We start from the raw sequence: 19,476 nt of genomic DNA on the forward strand, positions 1-19,476 counted from the left end.
GAAAAAAAGAACCATTCCTTTCTTAACATTAAAGCGAGCCGTGAATCACTGAGTAACATAATAAGTCGTTTAGCACTCTGATATCACAATCTAATAATATAAGGAAAGGATAAAATTGCCTATTAATTTAAGCCGGCAATGAGGTCATTTTTGGCAGGCCCCTCTCACAATGCTGAGACAGGAAAACTGGGTTATTTATATGCCTATTAGGGCTATTAAGACCTTTATTAAGCTCCTTCCATTGCAAAGGATCAGGTTTTTGAATTTATGGCACACAGGCTGATAATAAAACAGGTGTTACATAGCAATACAAGTGTCAAGTATGGAATTGTGTTTAGCTTGCTTTCTACGGGAGACTCAGGCCTCATGATTCCCCCAGATGATTTAATAAATGAAATTGAAACCTATAGGAATCCTGCACATTCTAAAGTAAAGGCAAATATATGGGGGGGAAAGACAGTTTGGGGCAAAGTTAGAACTTTTCTGTCTGATGAAATGGCAAGATGGTCTCTCTCTCTCTTGCCACCCCTCTCTGGTATATCTTTGGATTTCTGCTTGGTGACAGTATTTCATGTTCATCAGAGTTGTCTTCTGTTTGTCAGTTCTCTCACCATGTTTCTACATTCCTAATCATAAAACGACAGCTTTAGACTAGAACAACAGTTTCAAAATAAACAAAATATAAACCTTTTTGAACCTTTTAATATATTGCTATTGAGGGTTAATCCATTGAGAAATTGTGTTAATTAATGGAGAGGAAATAAATAAATAAATAAATAAATAAATAAATAGATGTAGATAAAGCAGATTGATACATAGATTAATACACATGTACATGTATTATATCTTATTAGTATTTACTTACACGTAGAAATAGGCAGAAGCAGAATAATCAAAATTAAATCTGCACTGATCTCTACGTTATTGTCTTGAGAATAAGGGTCTTGAAAAAGGTGGTACTCTTTTCCAGGGGTCTTAATTCATGTCAAGCTCTGCTGTTGTGCTGCATCTGGAATCCATGAGGTTGACACCAGAAACTCTATACCTGTTCCACTTGAACACAGTCCTACTCAATGAGCTGTGAAAGGACCAATTTTCCAATCGTTTGTCTTCATTCTGCCTCTTCTCAGCTTGCAGCTGTCTGACAGTCAGGCCGACGCTGCCTCCCTAAAGATATCACCACAGAGCCAAGCACCCCAATCTTGCAGAGGCTGCGCTATTCCTCATTCCCAGATCGTGAGCTGGTCTTCTTCACCCACCCCCAAGGCATTGTTAGATCTGAGTTCAATTAAAGACTGTGCCACTCTGGCTTACAACAACAATGGTGACTGTTTAATACTTCTCTTTAATTTTATTTGGGGAACTTGAGGTAAAAAAGATAAGCTTATTACCTTGAAATGCATTTTTAAGTAATCAATGGTAGAGGACCTCCACTGAGAACTGTATTTGTACAGCAAAACAGGGTTTTCACTGGGACATTTTCAATCTATCACCCTGTCACTAATGTTCATTTCTAAGACAGCACTGCTCTTCACAAGCGAAATGAAATCTACTGATGGAAAGTCCTGATGCTGAACATCAGTTAAAACAAACGTTTTTTTTCTGCAGTATTTAGATGAATGGCACTGTTAAGGGGAGAATGAGAGTGAAACGTGTGTGTGTGTGTGTGTGTGTGTTTGTGTTGGGGGTGCTGGGAGAGAGAGTTTTAGCCTCAAGGGCACGGTCAGATCCCTTTAGTACATCTTAAGAAATGCATATACATTTTCAGCAATCTAACAATTTTTCTATCCATATTAAAAACAGAGAGAGAGAGAGAGATCTTTGAAGTTGGTGAGGAAATTTCCATGGTGCATACCTTCTCTGCGTATAAGAAGCCCGTGGATTAGCCCAAAGGCATGAGATTTCATTTTAATACACACAGTACAAGCGTCTCTATGCTGAGGCACGGCTCTTTGATCCTTCGGTATTTTTCGCAGGGATGAAACATATTGACTTGGGAGTGCTGAGGGACAGTGAGAACTCTGCTCTGGCAGGTATGTGTACAGAATAACCACTCCTCTGTACAAGAAAGAAGTTCCGTGTTTGTTTTTGTTATTTTTTGTTTTTGATTGCTCCTGTAGGCATCTCACCAAATGAAATGGAAGAAAAAAACTGCTTCTATGAAAGTGTCGTCTACACTTTGTCGCTGTCATGTTGGATTGTCTGACTACATTTTAGCTGCTTATTCTTATCTAATTTATGCCTGCTTTCTACAAGATTAAAGGGAGTACTTTGGTGCAGTGTATTAATCTAAACTTAAGCAAAAGCAGAGTGGGGTGGAGAGTCTTTGGGTTAATCTATAATGCCATTTTGAATACCTGACCTTTTAATCAGAGAAATTAGGCCTTCGTTCATCTCAACTGCAGCTTGAATGTGACTTTGATGGCTTAACAGAAAGGTTTTAAAAAAGAAACAACCATAGCTGATTATTTCCTCTTCCCTGTGAATTCTCTTAAATGGAGTCTGTTTATGCTGGAAGGATGTCTGCAATCCAGATACAATTCTGACGTGTTAATATCTCTATTGTATTTGAATGGCCCAGGTAGGCAGTCTCGTGTTGCTAATGTGCCCTTGATTACAGTTGATTCTTACTCCCTCATTCTCCTTTATGAAAGCAGAAACATGTGTGAGTTAATTCTGGGAAAGAATGTTGCATAAAATGTTTGTTTTTCTTGCTATTATTTAGGTTATTATTTTGCATGCAAATTTGATCTCATTCACAACATCAAACAAAGCCTTCAGACGCTGCCAGTAAAAAGGCATCTAATCCTCAAAAGTGGCCAAGTTTGGTTTTTTTGGTCCTATATACAAAAATATTGCAAATGCCGGGAAAAGCAAAACCAAAATACATTGTGTGCAAGAACCTCATTGACATAAGAGGAAATATGGTGTTCATAGAATAAGAGAAATAAGGGCAGTATTCAGTCCTAGATTTGTTTTCATGAGTATTAAAGAGCTTGTAGGATCTGTCTGTCTTCAAGATTTAATAAAACAATACACAGGCTTACTACACACAAGCAAGCAAATCCTTTCCAAACTCAAGACTGACAATGATAGAAGGACCCGGAATATTGAATCTGCTTTCCATTACTTAAAATATGTACAAAGAGGTTGTATTTTCATGCTCTGCACAGCCATTAATTGATATCAATTTGAATGATTTAACACCCTGTTACTTCATCTCAATCTAAGGGCAGCTTGAAAACCCTGTTCTGTCTCAAAGTGTCCTGTGATTATGGGGCCAGGTGGTGACCCTGTGTGTCATGGATCTACTGCTTTGCCTGATGTAAACGTAGCTGTCTGAATGAGATCATGGTTTTGTTCCCACAGACAGTTGAATACGTGGCCCTCCTTTCTACTCCCTCACAGAGGAATACTAAAAACTGTCAAGTCTTAAGCATAGACAGGAGGCTGAGGTTATGGCAGGAGGATGTGGGCACAGGCTCTCACCAGGTGCCCGTTGCTATAACGGATCACCAGGAGGAGCCCGGTCAAAGGGGTCAGGAGACGTACGCCCTGACTCCAAAGGACACATACATTAGATCAAAGCCCTGTTTGTTGACATAAGGGGTGCATTTGTCTTGGTTGTGGAAATGTCGAGGTCTGTTAACTGCCAACCCAAGGACAGAGGAAGCGGTTCTGCTCTGACCCAAGACCGTTTTTTGCAATAAATAAATAACAAATTTTAAAAATGAATTCCCCTTTCCTGCACCCATAATCATTTCCAGATGCTGTGGACCATTACTTACCACTTTTAACTTTTGTAGATTTTTTTCTTTTTCTTGTCTCCTCACCATCCTCAAGGCTTTTACTCTGCATCCCCAACTTGCTACGTCAAATTGTGCCCAAAAGTGTGTCTGTGCTTTGGAAGTCTGTACTTTAAAACACCTGGAAATTCAGGACATTAAAAAAATATATTAACATAGTCTATCAAAGCACAACGTGGGTTAGAACATAGCAATTAGATGTTAGCTAAGACATCTGTAGAGATTAATTGTCCTCAGGCCTCTATGTGGGTCAGGGGCTTTGAGTTTCTGTCATATATGTATCTAAATCTATATAGAGCAACTTTGAAAGCCCTGATTATATTCTTCAAATATTTCTACCGAGTACAACTGTAATTAAAACTCTGTTCATATTGGCAAGCCCAGTCTTTTTCTTCGTACCATGGGGAGGGCACACCTGCACAGGTACACTTATGGCCTCTCTCCACCACTACACTACAGTGCGTGCCGCCACCTGACTCAGACATGCCTGTTCCAGCAGTGCTAAAGATAGTTTAATTAGAACAGGTATAAATCACTGCCGCAGAATACTTGGGAAGCCGTGAACACTTTCAGTAAGACCACAAATAAATAAGAAAAAAGCGGCAGCAGAAAGAGAAGAAAAAAAAAGATGTTTAATTGACATAATAACCGTCTGCCTGGTGCCAAAACGTTCAATCAACCAGACACAACAGAGGGTTGTGTGAAGAATGTGCTTTTCACCAGTGCTTGCCCTCTTTATATGTCATTTTCTTTCTTTATTTTTCTTCCTACTAATGAAGAATTTCATGCTCGTAAAATAGAGCAATTCTGTGGCCACAATGGGGATTTCAACCTCCTTCCAATCCACAAGCTGCTAACATAGTTGTGGGTACAGTTCCAAACCCTTTGTGTGAAACATAGGCCTGTGGAAGACTGTGAGGGATAGGGAGAAGTCTTTAAAGCCAAATTAATGGTTTTGAGGTGAAATGTTTTTGAAATCACTAGAACCGGTCTAAGCAAATTAAGCGAGCCTCTTACATTCCCCGTGTTCTTCCTGCATTCAAAGAAAGTTCAGCAGTAAAGTAGTCGGCTGTGACCATTTCTAACATTTCTAAGCACACATTAGAATTGCTTATGATAAACAGACAGATTTGTTTGGTGTTGCTACTCTCCTTTTGTTGTACATGGCGTTTCCACATTGACAAAACAGATTTTTATTTCACAATCAACTGAGGCCAAAAAATTAGACCACTTTTTTAAGGATAAGTAAAACATCTACATTTAGGAGTGTCACATGTCTCCCTTCCCCACAAATCCCCCAACAACCACATATTGTAAAGACACTCTAGTTCATAATTAATAATAATCTCAAAATGTGAATGTGTGCTGTGTGTGATTTAGTACAGCCAATTTATTTGGCTAATGTGGGCTAAAAGTGGGTTTCCCATTTTACATTTTACTGGAGCAATGTCAGTACTTGTACTTAAGGACAAAACAGTAATGTCTCACTAAGTAATTGAACCTACCACGCTCCGGTTACAGGTCCAAATTCCTGATCAGTTGTCCACTTTGCCAAATTGCTGCCCTAAGATTAAAAGACAAACCAAAAAAAACACATCAAAAATAGGAAACTCTTCTTACTGGTGACCTTTTGTGTGGGTGTTTGTATCTCCTAGCCGTCTGGACGCCAACCTGATCTCAGAGGTGCTGGAGGACGCATTTGTGGGGCTGCGCTCACTGAGGCACCTGTGGTTGGATGACAACGCCTTGACAGAGATCCCCGTGCGTGCCCTCAACAATCTCCCCACCCTGCAGGCCATGACGCTGGCCCTCAACCGCATTGGCCACATTCCAGATGGGGCCTTTCGCAACCTCTCCAGCCTCGTGGTGCTGTAAGTATGGACGCCCCGTACCCTTCCTCAATGTAGAGTACAGGAGGGTCATGTAGAATCTCTCCCCATTGGGCTTGAGTTCACCCACATGCCTTTGCAAATACTTTCAAGATTATATTCAACACCACAACAGATAGCGTGTGGTTTGAGTTCAGGAAGTCCCAACGAACTCTCAATTAAGCGGTCCGTGTTGGTTTACCGAATTGTATCTGTTGACTCATGAGTTAGGATGCAAACAGGCCTTGCGGCACAAGGCAGACATTCAACTTGGTTACAACCTCCCACAGGACTGAAGTAAATCAGGACTTATACAATGTAATTGAAAGTTTGGTGATCGGCATTAATGCTTCTAGTGACAGCTGAATTATGCTCTTCCAGCCACCTTCATAACAACAGGATCCAGAGCCTTGGACAGAACTGCTTTGAAGGGCTACAGAGTCTGGAGACACTGTAAGTACTCTGAGTAATAAGGGACATGTTTTCCATAGCTAGAGATACATTAGAAGTGCTTCTAACTTTGCTTTAAGGCTCTCTGACCCCCATGGTGCATTTTCCAATTTAGTATGTAGTCATAAACCATTGAGCAGAATTATAGTTTTTTGAGATGGATAAAAATAGTAATAGAAGATAATTTCTCGGCAAACTACCAGCCATATAACAGGAAAGAAAGTACACAGACTCTGGTTTGGCAAGTTTAACAAAAGCATTTCAAGTCCATCTTCCCTAGGGTATTCCAAGAACTTCTTTTCTTATATACATCAAGTATGCACAGCACGAAATATGATTTGGACATTTTGCATTTTCAGCATCTTTCAGAGATTTACACAGTTTAAATTTACCAAACCATGGGAAACTGGAATATTATTTTAACCCAAACAACACCTGGTCACACATGACATTTATTACATAGATTCTGAGACACTGTCAAGCAGGTGACATAATTCTAGTCTTCACACTGCTACAGAAATATCAAGGGGTTTAATACCCTTATCACTCTGCATGCTGCGACAGCAATCAGGTCTAAAACTGTTGTAAGTACAGCAATACAGTGCAAACTTGAACATCCTAAGTTGGCTGGTTTGCTGAAAATGTTGCATTATTGTGTCAGCTTTTTTTCATTCCCTGCAATTTGTTAGAAAATCTTTCTAATAGCTTTCATGATCTCAATTCACTACAATATAGGCTACTGCTTAAATGTACATATTACATATAAATCTGAAGGAAAATATTTTTGATTCTATCAGAATAATGTTGTTTTTTTAAACATTTCCTCCCTCCCAGCGTTTATTACGCAAGATATTGCTTTTTCAGCACATGATTCCAAAAGTCTAATTTCAACATATATGTTTTATTTATTTATGTATTTATTTATTTTCTAATACATGTTGTAATTAGACCTAAGTAATGAAAGTGAAGGTTAACCAGAGACCTACACCCGAAGAGGACAGTTATTAAATGTATGATAATAAGAGTTACAAATACAGAACAATCTACATACATATATTGTAAAATGAAAATAACATACCTGAGAGAGGGGGTGTTGGGGTTGGACGCCGCGGGTTTTATGGTGTATTTCTGTGCAAGCATTGTACCTCTGTGTCTGCACAGTCCTGCTAGAAGTTCGTTGTCAGGAACTAGGTGCACATCTTCCTGGCAAAGACTTTGTGCAGGTTGTTTGTTTGTTTGTTTGTGTGTTTGTTTGCTTGTTTTGAACCGTTTGTTTGTATAGGTTGTTTGTCGGCGTCCCTTTATTCAAGTTAATGCGCAGCCGCTCGGACACGGACGATTTTGCATTTTTGATTGAATGAAAAAACAGTTAAATTTGCACCAGAGCTGATGTGTTCGCACTGTCTCCTTTCGACATATAAGACACCACAAATAATAATTTAAATAAGAAAACATGTTGAAATAAGAAGACCAATATCATGCCTATGCTATGACCTTAGCAGAGTACAACAATGAATTACATTTTTGTATTATTGTTATTAATGCATTACAGTTCTCACAACAGCTTCAGGCTAAAGAGCTAGCATTCACTTTCAAATGAAAATCATACCTGCAGATCTGGCTCTCATTCCAGAAAATGCTTCCAGATTTATTTATTTTCTTTCTGTGGCTATATGCAGTTTTAATAAAGCAATAGTGTTTAAACATGATTATGCGGTTTTCATCTTTTGATTGAATCTTTATCTTATATTTTTAAACACCGCAGACATCAAGGTGTAATTGACTCAGTAAAAATAAAGATGACTATTTGTTTACCTGACAATTTAGAGAGTTATATTATTTAATAACATTTTCTGAAGAGCATACTGCTTGCCTTCTCCCATTTCTGCTTCAAATTATGTCATGCAATCACAATAGTGTAATACCTTGATAGCTATCTATTTATTTCCCAATCTGCTCTTTCATAGTAAAAACACAACCTTCTGTAAATCAGAAGGTTCCTGCGCAGGAATAAACAAAAGCTAATGCAAACAAAAAAGAACACTTAATTTGCATTTGAAGCTCTATGTAATTATTAATTATATTGGTAAACATGCTAAGACTATTCTAAACACTAACACAACCCTGAGAAATTTTATCCAGCTTAGTTTTCCTTGCATAGTCAAAATGTCAGAGAGTGAACTTGAGGCCATTTCAAGCAAAAAAGTTTGTACAAAGTTCAGTTCAGTAATATGCACCACTTTTTTACATTGAGTTATTAAATATGAATATTACTGGTACTTTCTATCTGATTACTGCTATAATTCCTGTTGTCATTGAAATTAAAGGTAGTTTTAGCCACAGGAACAGTATTGCAGACAGAGAATGAGAGGTGGCAGGCAAACTAGTGCCATCTGCGTAACCCACTGTGGTTTGCATTTCTCCATTCAGTTGATTTTTGGTTGTTTGTGTAAGTAACCAGCCGATAGCATGGGTGGGTTGCTTCGTGTTATTGTTGGGCACGTTACTGGGGAGGCTGAAGTGTAGGATAACTCTGTGTTCCAAACAATGATGATGGTTCAGGAAATTAAAAGCATTATTCTCCTGGACCATATCAAAGCAACATTTCCAAACATTGGTGCGCAGACTGATTGATGTTCTAAACAAACTAAGAGCAAAACCAGACGTCAACTCTTTCGATAGGCACGCCTGCCGCTATTTGTTTTCATCTGAAAAGACTTAATCCCTCTTTTTTTGTCGCACTTTGTACTAAAAGATCCATTGGCATTCAGAGGAAGCCAGAGTAAAATTCTTACACACATACCAAAACTGAATCCCTGGTTTTATATAAATGGCACCGTCTGATTTGATTTGTTAGTTCTTTTTCATGTCTCTCTGTCTAATTCTAATATTTTCACCAAACATGAAGTTCCATCAGGTGGAACAAACTTTTCGTTGTAGAAAAAAAGGAAAATGTTACTCAACTTGTAAGGTGAGCTCTTGCAAACAGAAACATAAAAATAAATAATGAACCAAATAAATAAATCAAAACCATGAACAATAACTTGAACAATAACAAATACAAACTTCAGGAGTTTTTTCTGCTGCCCTGAATCAGACCATTTGCACTGTGTAAATCCACACTGCTCGCGCAAACAGAAAAAGTGTCGGTAGCCAACTACACAGCTGCCCCACAAGTGTGGCGTACCTCAACAGGTGTGCCATCCAAACAGGTGGCAGCAAGAGAGAGAGCAAGAGAAAGCGGGAAACGAAGCTCAGCAAATTACCCATAAGTGCTAAACCCTAATAGAAAACTTTATCAGGCAAGCAAGTGTTTAACCCCACCTGGGCTGGCTGCCAAGACAGGTCCCGATTCTAATTCTCTGCCTTATTTCAAAAGGAGTGGCAGCTTGCCAAAAACCTTTTCAGAAAATATAAACATTTAGACTGTTTTGAAAGCTTACACTTAACATTGAGGGATAAGGCTTATAATTATATGGATAATGAGGCATATTCAGCTGTGTATTTTGATAGTCTGTAGTGAAGCCATCCCAATGACTGGGTAGGGCTCAGGAGAGGCCCAAGGCAAAATCAAGGCCCATTTTTGAATTATTATTATTTTTATTATTATTTATTTTCTCTCTTTCCTTCTCTCTCTCGCTCCTTTTCTTAAAGTTCCCTCATTTCACAATCTTAACCTACCGTAACAATAAGGACTTGTGCAACTGAAGGTTTTTACAATTTTTTAATTATTATTTTTTTTTATTTGAGGGATGGATTGCCGCATCAGATGAAAAGATAGATAAAAATCACTCATTTAGGAGTAAAACAATGGGATCTTTTTTGAAACCACTGATGTCATGCCCACAGAGCAGAATGCTGTAACACCTGGGGGAGACAAGGTTTCTCAATCATGACAATCACTCTTCTATATATTTAAATGGTTGTTCTTGGAGTGTTTTCAGGCTAAATATCTTGACTTATTGGGTTGCTTACCAATGCAATTAAAAGCACTTTACAATACCAAGGTAGGATGTGTGAAGTTAGACAAAAGAACAGTAGTGAGGCCCTCCCACACACCACAAAAGAATCTGCAATCTGAACCTTCACACAAACCTTCCCTGAACAGAGAAAACTTTACTTATTTATGCAGGACAGATCATGTACTTAATCTGCTATATTTAACAGAAGTTATATTGCCAGCTGAAGAACACTATATATGGAACTCTACATAGATCATGCTTAACTGAGTGTCATAAATAATGATTTAACATAGTTGATAACTCATATATCTTCTTTCTGTAACATATGAATCAAAGGTTAGCTGGCATGCTAAAATGACCCTTATCTACCACGAAAATACAAATAATTAAATTTCTTACCCAGATTTTAACGGACAATTTTATTATTATTATTATTATTATTATTATTATTATTATTATTATTATTATTATTATTATTATTATTTCTTGGCAGACGCCCTTATCCAGAGCAACTTACAACATAAGTGCAAAAATACAGAGAAGTACAAGGCATCAATCATTACAAGTTCAACTTAGCTAAAACATAACAATTCAAAATACATTTTACAGATTTCAATTTACAATTTACACAAGTACAGTAAGAGACTTCCTACATCCTAGACGGTGAAAGCTAAGCGCTGACAAGATTTTAGTTACTAATGCTTTTTTCAAACACTTACAAACTATTAACAGACATGTCATACGATGCTGTATCTTTTTTTCCTCTTTTCTCTGTTGGAAAATTGCCTAATGTTTAGGTTGTGTTTCACTTCAGAGATCTGAACTACAATGACCTTCAGGAGTTCCCAGTGGCCATCCGAACACTAGCCAAACTCCAAGAGCTGTGAGTATAATCTTCTGCTGATGTGGAGGATGTGTAGTGGGCACTTCAGTGAAAGAAAGGGTGAAAAAAAGTATATTTCGCACCCAACACCTGTTGAATTAACATTTGAATTATATAATTGTGCCCAGGGAGGGACCAGCAGCTTATTTAATTGACTGTTCTGAATTAAAGTTTCCCTTCTAAAGCTGCCATAGCCTTGCAACACTTTATGCATGTCAAAGTGAGAAAGAGACAGACAGGTTGTTTTTCCGATATGTTGCTTTGAGTATTGACGTGGACAGATTAGTGTCCCAACATTAGTCAAAGTTAAAGTGTTCAATGGTGGGTGGTCAGGTTATAAAGGTTGAAAACCCCTGACATAGAGGACTTGTGTTGTAGGCAAGGTTTCAGTTTTGTGTTGGGTTTTCTTAACAGGGGATTTCATAACAACAACATCAAGGCTATCCCGGAGAGGGCTTTTGTGGGGAATCCACTTCTACAGACCATGTGAGTGTGCCCGCGGGTCAGTGAGTCCATCTTGAAACAAGCCCATCTCACCACGCTGTTCCCGCGCCGAACAGGATTCTTTTCCTGCGGAGAGCCCTGCTGGAGGTGGTTTCTGTTGGCGTTCGATCTCGCCAAATTCCTCTGAAAAGATTAATTGACTGATTGGCTTCATTATTGTAGTACAGACACATACCTCACCTTGCATCCTTATGTTCCCGTCTGAGACTCGTTAAGTCAAAAACTACCCACTTCTTCAATCAGTTTCTGTAACTCCTAAGTGGAAGCCTCTTTTGGCTGGTATCTACGTATATTCTTGTTTTCTTTTATTTGTGTCCAAAACAACTCACAGTCAACAGGGAACAACAAAAAGTTTCAAATTGCTAGACCAACAGATAACAGCCCGAAATCTTGTATAGAGTTTTCTGAAATGAAGCAGAAAATGTACAAGTATAAATAATTTTTATTCTGTACATATTAATTATCTACACATCTGACACTGATGATGTATAGCTTGTGTCCATATTCTTATAACCAACTTTGTTACTTTCAAATTTACTGGACAAAAGAGTAGAAAATGTTGCCAAATAAGCAAAACAATCATATTGGGTTACACCGAAGTGTGACTTAAAATGTTCCCTGCTTAGAACTGGCCTTAGTGATGGAATTCATTGGAATATAAAGCAAATTCAGAACCAAACAACGTTATAAACAGTCACATAATATTTAGAGTAAAGTTTGCAATACAACACTGCAGAAGAGTAGATAGATTGATAAATGTAATCCACACTCTTTTGCTATTTGCTGGTTCATTAAGTTTAATACATAATATATATATATTTTGACAGTTATATCTTTTCACAGCTTTTTGAGCACTGATGCAGGCCAGAATCATGACTTCATTCACATTAAGTATTTGTAGGACATTGACCTGCCTGTGTGTGCATCAGAAAAATCATTATATGTTTATATGAACCACCAGATTGTGTTTCCTTCAAATTATTTGTGTAACTGTAAATGAACCTAGTGGATAAATGAAAGCTGCTTTCACACAACACCCATATTATTGCACCTCTGATGAGAGAAGTCCCAAACATCACTTCACAGTTCATTCAACTCCCAAGTTCTACAATTATTCCAGCGGCAGTTTAATCAGGGAACATTTATTGCCCACTGTGGAAAACAACCTCTCTTATGTGATGGACTAAGTTCTGCATTTTTAGATTTTCTTTTTTTTATTCCCCAGCCATTTTTACGAGAATCCCATCCAGTTTGTGGGGAGATCAGCTTTCCAGTACTTACCCAAACTGCACACACTGTAAGTAACTGCGCATACTTGACTGGGGGGAGAAAGACAACATGCCAGACAAATCCTCACTTCAATCCTTCATTTTGAATAAAAAAGATTATGTGTTGAAATGTTGGCGATGTATATGACCCTTCAGCTGGAAAGCAGCAAGTGTGAGTGAAAGGATAATTCAGGCTTAGCTATCATTAGCCGCTGTACTCAATGCAGATTTGGGATGTGTGGCTTTGACATGATTCAATGGCATAGGTTTGTCTCCATTGGGACTGCTTATCAATCAACATCACCTTCAGCAGCTTTGTCTGAAAAGCCAGTAATCTGTTTTGTGATATAAACTAAAATAAAATATAGTGTAGTCAAATGTAGCTTCTCTAGATCGCCTTATTTAATCTTCTTGATGCTTCATACAAGTGGGACAAGTTGGACGGTGGGTAAATCTTGCCCCTGTTGAAAATACAAGTTGTGGTCCAACAAAAGAACGAGGCTTGTTTTGCATGCCATTCTGTTGTTTTAGGGAAGGACTGAGAAAAGGCTACAAAGTCCAGTAAGTTGAAATCAGTGGTTATGAGTCCCTTTTTCAAGCTCTACGCCTTCAGGGTTATGAACAATGGCTCTAGGCCTCTCGTCTGTTTACAGCATGCTTGTGGGCCTATTTCTGTCCTAACATAATGGGGATAGGAGTCACTAATGAGTTTCCACTGCCCATTTCAGGTCCCTGAATGGAGCGACGGAAATAAAAGAATTCCCTGATCTCAAAGGAACCACTAGTCTGGAAATTCTGTAAGTTTGTTGTTGTTGCTTTTCTCTCTCCCACTTCTTCTCACATAAAGGCCTCTTCTCCACATTCAAACTAAATAAAAAGTAAGAATTCGGAAAAACACCTGAGCTTTCGAGGGTCCTAGAGAACTTATTGGCTCTTTGAAGCTGCAGGAAATCTTCAACTTCAAGAACAACCTCTCTGTCATTAGATTGCCATTTGACCTGGAATGCAAAATCCTTTTTAAAATGCACCAAACGTAAAATATATTCTCAACAATGAAAAACATGCAAAATGCCAGCTGGCCATGTGGATATCTCCTATTGTTTCTCATAACCTCTGAAATATTTTATGGGATGTTTTTACATAGTTGTTTATGGGATGTTTTTACATTTGTTTTATTAGTGCAACTGATGAAAATTCTGCTAAAACAACAGTAATTAGTGGAACATAAATAGGCCAGTGAAGCATTTTGCTATGCACTGTAAAATAATTGCACAAGTAAAAAAACACGATGATGATACTGATATATGTTAATATATCCTTCATCTTTAGGTGTGGTACATATTGCAGATTTATTTCACTCTGCTTCAGACTCAATCAAAAACTACTCAACCAACTGAATTAGGAAAATCTTTACCTTGGGTTTCATTTTCATATGAATGAATATGAAGACCTCAGTGGAAGGATATCCTCTTCATACTGAAGTTTCAATTTGGTCCACACACCATTGTTTAGCTATAAATTGGCAGTGGTAGCTTTAAAAAAAAATCCAGTGGCTCTTAAATTAATCTACAGTTAGCCACTTTGTTTATACAACCGTGGTGGCCAGAAGTGTGTGTATGAAGTGGGGGGGTGGGGGGCGGGGGTTTGAAGGACACTTTGGAAACAGTACGCTTCGTTTGGACATTTGTAATTATCTGCTGGCATAGAGACGTGCCAGAGTAGGAGATGGCATCCTGCTCTAGGACTACTCAGTGTGGCTCCATTGTGGCATCTGTCCTGAGTTGTTAGTGTCATAGAAGTGGAGATTCTCGCTTCTCTGGGCTTGGACAATGGGGCAGCGACTCACTCTCCTCACTCTCTCCTGTTGCTGGTTTCTTCCAGGACCCTGACAAGAGCCGGACTCACCTCTCTCCCTCGGACTCTATGCCAGCAACTTCCTAATCTCCGAGTGCTGTGAGTTTCCTTTACTCCCTGCACTAGCATTCACTCCCGCAGCAGGAAAAAACAACAACAGAAAAGCTGTGTTACTTTGTATTTAGTGTGGTACAAAAAGGCAGTGTGTTTCTCTGTGTTTCTAGATTTTCTGCTAGATTTAGGTTTGCATAATGTGCTGCAGAGCGTTTTGGAAATAATCCTGTCTGTATACACTGCGGAATAGATTTTTTTTTAAATGCATATGTTTAACAGAGAAGCTGTTTTTGTGTATGTGTGTGTTTATTTCTCTTATTATGGTTTGGGTTTTCCATGATTTGTGGTTACCATGTTGCATGATGTTTGGCACCCCTTGCTTATTTTACAATGAAACACATCAATACATACTTTGTAACAACAGCAGATCACTTTCATACAGAGCTTACAGCCTAATTTGATCAATTTCTTTGAAATTTAGTCTTTTGCCTTCATGCTTGCCAAAACTGGTACTTGCTTACCAAGATGTGATGTATCATGGGGCTGAGTTAAAGGACATAATCCAAACACAATCCAAACACATATCAAGCATTAGCCCTGAGCTTTGAAGTATTGCTGTTGTTTTCATTTATGGTGACATTTAAACCCACTGATATCTATACTCGTGAAATACACTCCTATATGGCTTTTGGGCCCTATACACTCTAAAAAGTAAAGGTTCTAATACAAACTTTTTATGGTTCCTGAGGTTGATACTGTGGAGGAACCCTTAAAAGTTCTTATTAGAACATTTTACCAAGGTTCCTTGCTAACAAAGATGCTTAAAGAACCTTAGATGTATCTTAAATCAACCGTGATCATGATGAAAAAGGGTTCTGAAATGATCCTTTGTGTTATGACGGACTTTGCAGTTCTTAATCGAACCTTTTAATGAAAATAAATTCATGAAGAACCCAAAGGTTCTCAATAGGACCGTTTAAGAACCTTAACTTTTTAGAGTGTAGTTCAGACAGTGCTGAATTCAGACTAAATCATAGCTGATGGTGAACATGACCCCCCATTGGGCAGCACGTAAGTAGTCTAGCACTTCTGTGGCTGAATGGACTTCAGCTACTACAGCAACCCCTGAGGAAGTCCTCCTCACAATGCTATAGGTCTGTGGTTTACACTCTGGATTGGCTGCATGAAAAGAACCGGGTTTGCCCAGTTCAGCACCCATTTGAAAGGAAACAAATATACTGGCTTCATCTCTCCTCTTGCCACCGATCCCTTCTTCTGGACAAACATACAGTGGAAGCCTCAGACTTACTCTTACTTATGCTTTTCTTTTGTTACAGAGAGCTGTCCCACAACCAGATAGAAGAGCTACCCAGCTTCTACCACTGTCAGCGTCTCGAGGAAATGTGAGTGTACTTCTTTTTTGGTGTGTGTATGCGTGTGTGTGTGCTTGTTTTTTGATTATTGTAATTTAATCCAATCTGGGACTCTGATACAACAATTGCTCCCGTTTCACATTATCATTACCATTCAGTTACAGTACAAAGAGGAAAGGAAGTAATTTACCACAACGGCAGTCAAACCCCATTCACTCCCTCCCCTCCATTACTTCCCTCGTGTAGTTCTATAACTTAGAATTACATTAATGTAATGGTAGAAACAGGCTCGCTTGTGGGAAATATGAAGAAAAAGAAGACTCAGAACAAGAATTATACATATATATTATATACAGTTCCCTAACCTAAACAAAATGTATAAAATCTTCTTTATAAATAGGACTCTTATCACTGCTGAGATGTAAAGGGGATATTCTCCAAGACTCCTCTCTTTAAGGCTGAGATTAGACTGAGTGATGAACCCAACAAAGATAAGAGAATCTCTCTGGTATGAGTTTCCCCACTAATGGTCCTCTTAGACAAAGAGGACCACCCTGGATGACACCAGGGCAACCTAGTGGTGCCAGAATCTCATTATTAGTAATTGAGGTGGACTAAAAGGGTGAACTAAAGGATAAAACGTGCATTATGGTGTTTCTTGGCTCTTTCGTCTCAGTGGTTTATTGAAACTACACACCACAGGCTACTATGATCCATGTATCCTTGATAACCTTCCCATTTTCTTTTAAAGGAATTCTTTACCCTCAATCAAATTGTTTGCTTAAATGATTTGTTCTAAGAGTGACGTTCGATTATGAACAAATGTTCCCACTACATTCAATTAACCATTTTGTAACCGTAGCACAGTTGTTGACTTGACAATTGTATGGTTGTTAAATTCATCCACCTCCCAACCCTGCCCCAAATGTACTTTTTACCTTTTTAGTTGCCATTTTACTTAGTTCTGTTATGCGGTGTGGATTGCCTTCAGTATGAAGTCCTCTGCTCACATACACAGTCTGAGAGTCGTGCTTTATCATGTCAAAGGTACTCAACTGCCATCCATAAAAGCTTCAGTGATGTGCCTATACCAACCCCTCAGTCCATGGTTGAAGCAACTCACAAAGCTTACTTGGGAGAAACTGAATTGTGGAAATCTCCAGAGAAGTTCTGCAGAGTTTAAAAAACTGTGTATCACTATAATTTTCTGAACAATTCCAAAGAATCATGACAGGCAAAGACCCATCAGTAATTACTTTATCCTGAGATGCCATTAGGATAAATGGAGGATTTCCATGCTGAATAATTCTGTCTACACCAGATTTTCATGGTTAAAAGACATCTGCATTGAGGGAAATCTCGTGTTTAATGTTCGGTTTAATGTTTCGCAATTAGGAGCAAGCTCGGGAAATATTCTTGAACCTTTTCCTACCACATTCATTATCCAAGGAGAAAGCAGAATGTGATACTGGTGACCATTTCAATTTCAAGTCACCATCTGTCTGAATCACCTCTTTATGGTACCATCATGTCTTTGGTGATCTTGACTGATCACATCACTTTCAGGTTATTTCGGAAGATTATTTTTTTCACAGCGATAACTTAGAATCTCCATATACTTTTCCCCTTTTTCACTGCACTTTTGAATCACTAAAGAGTCAACTCTGCCCACCGATCACCTCGTGTTTCTTCAGGAGATTTGACAAATGCATGCTGTCAAAACCATCTGCTATATTTCTCACTGGAAGCCCAGCTATCATAGCAATTGAATATGATGCAGTTGGAAGTGCTAACAGTCTGAGAAACCATATAGCGTTGGTATGTGATGGCTGCGGATTGCCTAGTCAACTCTACCCAGCCCGACTTGGTGGGCCAATTGTTCACTGCCCTCCTGGGAAATCCTGGCTAAAGCTGGCAAAAGTACATCCAGGATCAGAGAGCAGCTTGATCCAAAGCACACTCCAGCAGAGGCTTTTACTGGATGTGCCAGTCATGAGCCTATTTAAGAAGATATTTTGTCAGAATCAACAAAGATCAATACTGGCACAACACATCCAATGTAAACTGCAGATAATTTCCAGCAAACCATACAAGTTCTCAGTTAATGAAAACTGACTTGTGGAATTTTGTTGGTTGACTATGATTTGCATTATGATCTATTTTCTCCAGACTCCCAATGCGTGCTCATAAAAAATAAAATAAAATAAAATAACCTTTGCTCTTTGATAGTTATTCTTTGTTAGATTGTTTCAACATTGTACACACACTGTTTCCATCCCTTAATAAATCACATGCAATTCTCTACACAGGGATCTGATTTCGTCTATATAAATAAGACTTTCTATCATTTTGCTCTGATAGAGAGAAATGAGCCAGATCATTTCAATAATAATTTTTGTACTGTTACCAAACTTATTTTTAGGTTTTCCTTTCCTCATAATGAAAATAATATTTTTAGGCTGGCAGTGGTGCCTAGAACTGATTACAATAAGACCGATCATTGACCTTTGAAAAATCACAGGGAATCTTCTACTTCTTAAAGCAATTCTCCCGATCTATTAAAAGTTACCTAAAGAAGTATGATTTTAAAGCATAATTAAAATACATAATCTAAGCTTTGTACTTTTTACAATATTTATGATAAAGGTCCAGGAATTGACAGATGAGATCCAACGACTAAAAATATATTAGGACTCCATGTAATTCTTATTCAGTCCAATCTGACCTACAAATGACTAGCAATGTGAGGGGAATTATGGTTATGTATTCACTTGGCAGACATCCCCTTATCCTGGGCAACCAGAGTGGCCTACAGTCAATAAAATGGTTTAGATATACAATATAAAGGAAAAATAAAAATAGAGCAAATACATCATGCAATTTGCCATATATGAGCAAAACAAAGCAGATGTCAGTTTTACTAAACATCTCAAAATGTATTATATGTGTAGGAAGTATAACAGTTCTTGTCTTTTTTTGTATGCATGTTGTGTTCATTTAATTTTGAAATATAACTTATTCATGAGATTTATTTTATTTCAGAGGGCTTCAGCACAATCAGATCAGAGAGGTCCAAACAAACACTTTCCAGCAGCTTAAATCCCTCCGTTCACTGTGAGTAGATTCCCTATACCCTGCCTGAGTAATGATCATTCTGCATTGCACATCACTTAAAGGGTTCATATACACCTGTAAATATAATATTAAATACCATTGCTTCCTTGTCAGAATCGCACATTGCTTGAATGTCTGTATAATCCTAAATGGTTACGTCTGTGCTAGAGGTCAGTATTGTCCTCTGGAATACAGTTTTTTGAAAACATTTTAGTCATATTTAATAATTTGGGAATCAGGAAAAGTAAGCAAGGGTATAATTACATTGAATAATTTAAGAATACTGTTTGCATTGAATGTATTAGATGAACTTGCAATATGATTTTGAAATGAACCCCCA

General features: G+C 38.2%; 1 protein-coding gene across 1 annotated transcript in view; it reads left to right on the forward strand.

Moving 5' to 3' along the window:
* lgr6 (leucine-rich repeat containing G protein-coupled receptor 6) overlaps positions 1 to 19,476 on the forward strand; it is a 91,889-nt gene that overhangs the window by 64,290 nt on the left and 8,123 nt on the right. The window contains exons 5-13 of the mRNA XM_066703608.1: positions 5,462 to 5,677; positions 6,056 to 6,127; positions 10,901 to 10,969; positions 11,384 to 11,455; positions 12,699 to 12,770; positions 13,470 to 13,538; positions 14,623 to 14,694; positions 15,987 to 16,052; positions 19,065 to 19,136. Coding sequence (XP_066559705.1) covers positions 5,462 to 5,677; positions 6,056 to 6,127; positions 10,901 to 10,969; positions 11,384 to 11,455; positions 12,699 to 12,770; positions 13,470 to 13,538; positions 14,623 to 14,694; positions 15,987 to 16,052; positions 19,065 to 19,136 — 780 coding nt within the window. The remainder of the gene's footprint in view (positions 1 to 5,461; positions 5,678 to 6,055; positions 6,128 to 10,900; positions 10,970 to 11,383; positions 11,456 to 12,698; positions 12,771 to 13,469; positions 13,539 to 14,622; positions 14,695 to 15,986; positions 16,053 to 19,064; positions 19,137 to 19,476) is intronic.

The sequence above is a fragment of the Amia ocellicauda genome, chromosome 5, assembly GCF_036373705.1.
Source record: "Amia ocellicauda isolate fAmiCal2 chromosome 5, fAmiCal2.hap1, whole genome shotgun sequence".
NCBI lineage: Eukaryota > Metazoa > Chordata > Actinopteri > Amiiformes > Amiidae > Amia > Amia ocellicauda.